The sequence below is a fragment of the Aegilops tauschii genome, chromosome 6 (genome assembly GCF_002575655.3).
Source record: "Aegilops tauschii subsp. strangulata cultivar AL8/78 chromosome 6, Aet v6.0, whole genome shotgun sequence".
In the NCBI taxonomy this organism is placed as follows: Eukaryota; Viridiplantae; Streptophyta; class Magnoliopsida; order Poales; family Poaceae; genus Aegilops; species Aegilops tauschii.
Genome location: NC_053040.3, coordinates 121,949,058 through 121,957,511, shown reverse-complemented (window position 1 = coordinate 121,957,511; position 8,454 = coordinate 121,949,058). Strand labels below are relative to the sequence as shown.

At 45.8% G+C, this 8,454-nt stretch overlaps 1 protein-coding gene across 1 annotated transcript; it reads right to left on the bottom strand.

Moving 5' to 3' along the window:
• Positions 1–312: 312 nt before the first annotated feature.
• Positions 313–3,380, bottom strand: LOC109735803 (tubulin beta-3 chain). The gene is made up of 3 exons (XM_020295003.4): positions 2,807–3,380; positions 1,605–1,874; positions 313–1,233 (listed from the first exon to the last, which is right to left on the bottom strand). Exons 1-3 carry the CDS (start codon positions 3,198–3,200, stop codon positions 560–562), a joined length of 1,338 nt encoding a protein of 445 aa, XP_020150592.1. The 5' UTR covers positions 3,201–3,380; the 3' UTR covers positions 313–559.
• Between the last annotated feature and the right edge of the window lie 5,074 nt (positions 3,381–8,454).

The window sequence follows — 8,454 nt, the reverse complement described above, 5'->3', positions numbered from 1 at the left end:
GCATAATCCAACCAACATAACCAAACCATCCAACCAGAGAGTTAAACGAGCCGAGGGACTTTTCCAGTGAAACAACATCGGGGTGACAGAAGCGAGGCACATCCAACCGTCTGTAGTAAACCAGTGTACATACTGAGATACTTGGATTGCTCACACAGGATGAAACCCCAAGAACATACAATCAACTAGTGCTCGGAGTATACGACTTCTCTTTTTGAAATGTTGGAGCATATAGCTGCGAAAATTTGCAGCAACAATAGGTCAAATTTCAGAAATCATGAGCCAAAATGCACAGAAAACAGACACAAAATATAGTTGCCAAATTTACGGGTATCAAGCCCACAGTTACGCTAATATCACAGTTCGCATAAAACCACCATCAACATACAAAAAAAAAACAGTTCAAAAAATATCGATTCGCCGAAGCAGCAAAAGCATCTATAAGTGTTACCAACCACCTAAAGATCTATCCGCACCACAAGCACCACCAAATCGACAGCAATAGTAAACACAAGGCATATCTAACAGACAGCAGGATGACCATATGAGGTCAGGTGGCTTAGGCAGCCTCCTCTTCCTCCTCCTCGTCATACTCTTCCTCCTCGTCGGCTGTGGCATCCTGGTACTGCTGGTACTCAGCGACCAGATCGTTCATGTTGCTCTCCGCCTCGGTGAACTCCATCTCATCCATGCCCTCCCCGGTGTACCAGTGCAAGAAAGCCTTCCTCCTGAACATGGCAGTGAACTGCTCGCTCACACGGCGGAACATCTCCTGGATGGAGGTGGAGTTGCCGACAAAGGTGGACGACATTGACAGGCCTGTGGGAGGGATGTCACACACGCTTGACTTCACATTGTTGGGTATCCACTCCACAAAGTATGATGAGTTCTTGTTCTGGACGTTCAGCATCTGCTCGTCAACCTCCTTGGTGCTCATCTTCCCACGGAACATGGCAGAGGCTGTGAGGTAGCGGCCGTGCCGCGGGTCAGCAGCACACATCATGTTCTTTGAGTCCCACATCTGCTGGGTCAACTCAGGAACAGTGAGGGCACGGTACTGCTGAGAACCCCTTGAGGTCAGTGGTGCAAAGCCAACCATGAAGAAATGGAGGCGAGGGAACGGGATCAAGTTGACTGCGAGTTTCCGGAGGTCGGAGTTCAGCTGACCGGGGAAGCGGAGGCAGCAAGTGACACCGCTCATTGTTGCAGATATAAGATGGTTCAGATCACCAACTGAAAAATGAAAGAAAAAAACAGAGTGAGAAGAATGCTTATACAGATGCCAGATAGAAATGAGAGTTAACAACATTTACTAGCGAAAAGAATGCCAATATTCATTTCAGTCTTTTAGATCACCAGATCATGCAGGTAGCACTACTACATGTGAAATCGATAATTCATGCAAGTATCAAAACCACAGTAGAACACAAGTGTCAGCCATATCACCACCGGAAAACAAGAACAACGTTATATAGATGACTGTAGATTAGTATCATGTTGTCTGATTGGTGATAGCTGTAGAGCGGTATGTTGTATTTGTAATTACTGGTGCAAGAATATGGGAACTGAGCACAGAAGACTAATCACAGTACGTTCAAACTTACATGTGGGTGTAGCAAGCTTCAGAGTGCGGAAGCAGATGTCGTAGAGAGCCTCATTGTCAAGCACCATGCACTCATCAGCATTCTCAACAAGTTGGTGTACAGAGAGCGTAGCATTGTAAGGTTCCACCACAGTGTCAGACACCTTCGGTGATGGGAAGACTGAGAATGTCAACATCATCCTATCTGGGTACTCCTCCCTGATCTTGGAGATGAGCAGTGTACCCATACCAGAACCAGTTCCTCCTCCCAGAGAGTGGCAAACTTGAAATCCTGTGGTAGATGAAAAACATAGGTTAATTTGGATCTCATTTCAGTTTACACTAGAATAAACAGGTGACCGGATAACTACAGTAGTGTTATGTTTTGTAATGGTCAGCAATCCACACACATAGAGCAAACTTGAACATAATGAATACATCAAGCAGAATCATAGGCACTGGTGCTTGAGAAATCAACATCAGGCATGCTAATCGACCGATGCTTTGCTACACACACATCACTAAGCAGGCTCACTGGTGCTTGGGAAATCAACATCAAGCATGCTACTCTACTGATGCTTTGATCCACACACATCACTAAGCATGCTCACTGGTGCTTGAGAAATCAGCATCAGACATGCTACTCTACCGATGCTTTGAACCTCTTTTGAGAATTTACTAGCATACTTTACTCAGCAGAGTAGTAGAGAGTGGAAAGCTACTACTTATAAACATAGAATTCACACATAAGTATGCAACCAGATGAATGCACTGGGACCTCATACGTGAAAAACAACTTGAATGCAATGGATCTATCATACAGGTAGAAGGCCGACGGAATGCAGTTGATCTATCATACACGAGGAAACAACAACGGAGCAGACATATATCGAATCCATGCTGCTATTCTGTGATCTCCGCGATTAGATCCACATAAACCATCCAAAACGCCTCTCCTGTCAAGTAGACAAGCATAATGGACAGTGTATCCTGATCGGGTGAGTGCTGGAAGTCAGATCTACAGGTTCGGAACCACGCGAACCACCTCCTGCGCAAAGGGAGCAAACGGCCAGATCTACGAGCGGAGAACCCAGTAATCGTAATAGCATTCTAACAGGTCGCTTTAACACAGAAGAAGGGCAGCAGATCCACACGCCCCAAAATCATTCGAGATCCATTTCGGGAAGAAGGAAAAAGTCCAGATCCAGGCGGAGGAGGGTATACCTTGCAGGCAGTCACAGTTCTCGGCCTCCTTGCGGACGACGTCGAGGACGGAGTCGATGAGCTCGGCGCCCTCGGTGTAGTGGCCCTTGGCCCAGTTGTTGCCGGCGCCGGACTGGCCGAAGACGAAGTTGTCGGGGCGGAAGATCTGGCCGTAGGGCCCCGAGCGGAGGGAGTCCATGGTCCCCGGCTCGAGGTCCATGAGGACGGCGCGGGGCACGAAGCGGCCGCCGCTGGCCTCGTTGTAGTAGACGTTGATGCGCTCGAGCTGGAGGTCGGAGTCGCCGGCGTACTTGCCGGTCTGGTCGATGCCGTGCTCGTCGCAGATCACCTCCCAGAACTTGGCCCCGATCTGGTTGCCGCACTGGCCGCCCTGGATGTGGAGGATTTCCCTCATGGCGGCGACGGGGGAGGGGTAGGGTTCCGGCGAGGTTTTGGAGGGGAGGAGGAAGGGGGAGGGGGAGTGGAGGCGCGGATCTGTGGGGAGTGGGGGGCGTGGGTGAGCGGAGTTTTATTTGGGAAGGCGTGGGCGGAGGGGAGCGTGCGGGGCCGGTTACCGGGTTCGAAATTTGAAATCGCTTCGAGGGGTGGTGGTGATTTGCGGTTGTGCGGCGGCGTTTCGGGGCCAGTCAGGTCGGCGGTTTACCGGGTGACCGGGTGGGCGTGCAGTGTGGTCTGCCACGTTCGTTTGCATTTTACTCTGCGGACGAGACAGGAGACAAAGGATGGGATTTACTGCCAAAATGTGATTATCTCACGGTTGCCATCATCTTTGTTTTCTTTATTTCCTACTCCCTCCGTCCCATAATATAAGTACTTTTTTAACTTGTGATTTATCTGCCCATGTTAAATATTTGTCAAATCCTGCATGTGATTGTGTAAATAAATGCTTGTAAGTAAATCAAGGTGGTATTGGTGCAAAAAGTAAGTAAATTAAGGTGTTTGATTGGCGTATGGAAAATGTGCAAAAAATGGGGTGTGATGGGACAAAAAAATCATTGAAAGGACGTGGTGGTAGGGGTAGAACCGGATGACGAAGCGTTCTGCTGACAAGAAAAAAAAAACACTGCTTGTTTAATCTTTGTTTCCTACTTGTTGTATGAAGATTTCATTTTTTTGGCAAATAAAAAATTTGACATCAATGTTGCGGCGTTACAACCCCCCCCCCCACACACACACACACACAACACGCACACCGCACGTTAGCTTGTCTCTTTAATTGTTGTAGTTTCATGGCTTTGTCGTCCTCTTTGCGTCATTATGATCTCAAAGTCATCCTTTTTCTCTTGCATCCTTGTAGCCGCAAAATTGGTTCGTATGGTGTCTGCCCCCGCAGGTTCGACGTTGGCATTATCGTTGACGAATGCCCTTCAAGCCTAAGGGGTTATGAGTGTGGAGGCTATTGGCTTGGACATAAACAAGGGTATTCCTTGTGATGGCCCCAATTGTCCGCCTAAACAATCAGACACTGACCAAAAACGTACAAAAATAAGCGGGCTCCTCCAGCCCCCTCCTCCCGGGCTATTCGAACTTCCACAAACCCGGTCCATATGTGGGGAGAAAATATGGTAGTCCGGACTGTCTGTCACATCAACACTACCCCACACGCAGCCAAACACCACCCACTCACATCTCATCCATCCCCGCCCAATCGCGTCGCATTGTCCGAACAATCGGGGGACGGTTGGCGGGCGTCGATTGTTGGGAATGCAGTATTTCAAAAAATTCCTACGATCACGCAAGATCTATCTAGGAGATGCATAGCAACGAGCGGGGAGAGTGTGTCCACGTACCGTCGTAGACTGAAAGCGGAAGCATTAAGCAACGCGGTTGATGTAGTCGAACGTCTTCGCGATCCAACCGATCAAGTACCGAACGCACGACACCTCCGCGATCTGCACACGTTCAGCTCGGTGACGTCCCTCGAACTCTTGATCCAGCTGAGTGCCGAGGGAGAGTTTCGTCAGCACGACGGCATGATGACGGTGATGATGAAGTTACCGACGCAGGGCTTCGCCTAAGCACTACAACAATATGACCGAGGTGAAAATCTATGGAGGGGGTACCGCACACGGCTAAGATCAACTTGTGTGTCTACGGGGTGCCCCCTCCCCCGTATATAAAGGAGGGGAGGAGGAGAGGGCAGCCCTCATAGGGCGCGCCCAAGGGGGAAGTCCTACTCCCAGTAGGAGTAGGTTTCCCCCCTTCCTAGTTGGAGTAGGAGAAGAAGGAAGAGGGAGAGGGAGAGAAGGAAAGGGGGGCCTGACCCCCACCCCACTTCGGATTGGGCTTGGGGGGGCGCCCTCCACCTGGCCGCCTCCTCCTCTCTTCCACTAAGGCCCAATAAGGCCCATTGACTCCCCGGGGGTTCCGGTAACCTCCCGGTACTCCGAAAAATGCCCGAACTCATCCGGAACCATTCCAGTGTCCAAACATAGCCTTCCAATATATCGATCTTTATGTCTCGACCATTTCGAGACTCCTCGTCATGTCTGTGATCACATCCGGGACTCCGAACAACCTTCGGTACATCAAAACACATAAACTCATAATACCGATCGTCATCGAACGTTAAGCGTGCGAACCTTACGGGTTCGAGAACTATGTAGACATGACCGAGACTCATCTCCGGTCAATAACCAATAGCGGAACCTGGATGTTCATATTGGCTCCCACATATTCTACGAAGATCTTTATCGGTCAAACCGCATAACAACATACGTTGTTCCCTTTGTCACCGGTATGTTTTACTTGCCCGAGATTTGATCGTCGGTATCTCGATACCTAGTTCAATCTCGTTACCGGCAAGTCTCTTTACTCGTTCCGTAACACATCATCCCGCAACTAACTCATTAGTCACAATGCTTGCAAGGCTTATAGTGATGTGCATTACCGAGTGGGCCCAGAGATACCTCTCCGACAATTGGAGTGACAAATCCTAATCTCGAAATACGCCAACCCATTACTTGCCCGAGATTCGATCGTCGGTATCATCATACCTAGTTCAGTCTCGTTACCGGCAAGTATCTTTACTCGTTCCGTAATGCATCATCCCGCAACTAACTCATTAGTCACATTGCTTGCAAGGCTTATTGTGATGTGCATTACCAAGAGGGCCCGGAGATACCTCTCCGATACACGGACTGATAAATCCTAATCTTGATCTATGCCAACCCAACAAACACCTTCGGAGACACATGTAGAGCATCTTTATAGTCACCCAGTTACGTTGTGACGTTTGATAGCACACAAGGTGTTCCTCCGATGTTCGGGAGTTGCATAATCTCATAGTCAGAGGAACATGTATAAGTCATGAAGAAAGCAATAGCAATAAAACTCAACGATCATAATGCTAAGCTAACGAATGGGTCTTGTCCATCACATCATTTTCTAATGATGTGATCCCGTTCATCATATGACAACACACGTCTATGGCTAGGAAACTTAACCATCTTTGATTAACGAGCTAGTCAATTAGAGGTATACTAGGGACACTCTGTTTGTCTATGTATTCACACATGTACTAAGTTTCCGGTTAATACAATTCTAGCAGGAATAATAAACATTTATCATGAAATAAGGAAATAAATAATAACTTTATTATTGCCTCTAGGGCATATTCCCTTCATCGATGTGCGCCATATTTTTTGGGGGGCAAGTGATGGACGTGATTTGGTGAATACCCTAGTTAGCATGCCCGAATGTGCACCTGTTTAGAACATAATTTTATGTCTCAGTGACTGTGTTTGAAATGTAGATGAAGAAACTTCTACGTGGCCATTTCAAATAACTCGTTGAGTCTGTTTGTCCCAGGTAATCCACAAATAATATAGAAGGAACACTTTGATGGCTTTTTCATAATAAAGTTTTGCCCAAGAAGGATAAACAAATGCAATTTTTCCACCAATGAGTGTGTCTGGGGGCTTGTTGGTTGTTGGGAATGAAAGCCTTTTTCACGGAGTGAAGCTCTTCCATGATAGATTTGCTAATTCAATTCAGTTCACTTCTTGCCATAATGAAAATTCATGTTTCTGACAAATATCTATGGTCCATGTCGGTCTGATGGCAGTGCTAAATTTTTAGTCTAGTTTCAAAGTATTCAAATTCTTGGTGACACTGATTGATTGGTTCTTGGGGATTTCAACTACATCAGATGCCCTAACATAGAAATGGACGTGGATGGAATCTCAAAGATATGATGAACTTTAATGCTTCCATTGGTATCATCTGACTCATTGAAATTCCCTAAAAGACAAAAACTTCACATCTGGAGCAATATGCAAGAGGATGCACTCCTTGAAAAGCTGGGTTGGTGTTTTTCCTCTGAATCTTTGACAGTAAACTGTCCAAACATGTCTGCCACTAGCCTTTCGAAGCCAATATCTGATCATGTACCATCATTCAAGTTGGCACCTCCATTTATAGGAAAAAGATCTCCATGTTTGATATTTTTGGTTGGAACAGAGTGACTTCATGGAGGTTGTTAAAGGCACTTAGGACCAATAAGTGCAACCTGCAAACAGTGCTAAAATATTACAACAAAAATTAATAGACTTATAAAAGGTTTAAGTTTTTTTTGGCCGAATCTCTTTCAAAATTTACCACGAGTATAAAAAATGGCAATGGCATGATCATTTTCTTGGACACTCTTGAGGATTATACAGATCTCAACATCGAAGAATGGAATTGTAGAATTATTGTAAAGCAACATCTACTCGATTTTCTATCATATTAGAAACACGTACTGGACACAGCGGGCTACCGTAAGATGGGTAAAATTCGCAGATGATAATACTAAATTCTTTCATGCCAAAGCTACCACGGAATTTAGACAGAACCAGATTCTATATTCTTAGAGATGAGCAACATCAAGAACACTATGATCATCAGGCTAAAGTTGTCATTCTTTGGATAGCATTTAAGAATAGACCTGGAAGCACCAACCCCACTTCAAGTTTTTTCCATCTTCCTTCCCTTCTTCGGAGAGATGATCATTTGGTTAACTTGGATAGTCCTTTTGCTGGAGAAGAAATTGATCATGTCATCAAAGATCTTTCTTCTAATAAAGCCATTGGCCCTCATGGATTCAATGGAGCATTCATCAAAGCTTGCTGGGATATCATTGTTGGAGACTTTTATGAGCTTATTGGTGATTTCTATAATGAATAATTAATCTGCAGTCCGTCAATGGATCCTTTATTACTCCCATCCCAAATATTGATAATCGTCAATGCCCAGTGATTTCGGACCTATCACTCTTCTTAATTGTTCCATCAATATCACCAGCAAATTGTTGGCCAATAGACATCAAAAGGTCGTACTCAGATTAGTGCATATTAACCAATATAGTTTCCTAAAGGAAAGATCCATTCAAGAGTGCTTACCTTGGTCTTTTGAATCGATTCATCAATATCAACAAAGCAAAAAAAGAAAATGTGTTTTCTCTAGCTTGACTTTGAGAAGGCCTTTGACATGATTGGGGATGAAACCATCTTAAAAATCCTAGATGCCAAGAGCTTTGGTCAAAAAATGATTAATTGGATAAGAATGATGTTTAGCTATGGTTTCTCCTCTATTGTGCTCAATGGAGTTCATGGATAATGATTTCAGTGCTTGAGAGGGCTTAGGCAAGGCCAGACCCTCTCACCTTT

What these genes read in the sequence shown, in the direction of transcription:
- LOC109735803 (XM_020295003.4), bottom strand. Translation starts at nt 3,200, where the DNA reads ATGAGGGAAATCCTCCACATCCAGGGCGGCCAGTGCGGCAACCAGATC. An exon ending in GAACTGTGACTGCCTGCAAG is followed by an intron (nt 1,875 to 2,806) that starts GTATACCCTCCT and finishes CATCTACCACAG; the next exon opens with GATTTCAAGTTTGCCACTCT. An exon ending in GAAGCTTGCTACACCCACAT is followed by an intron (nt 1,234 to 1,604) that starts GTAAGTTTGAAC and finishes TTCATTTTTCAG; the next exon opens with TTGGTGATCTGAACCATCTT.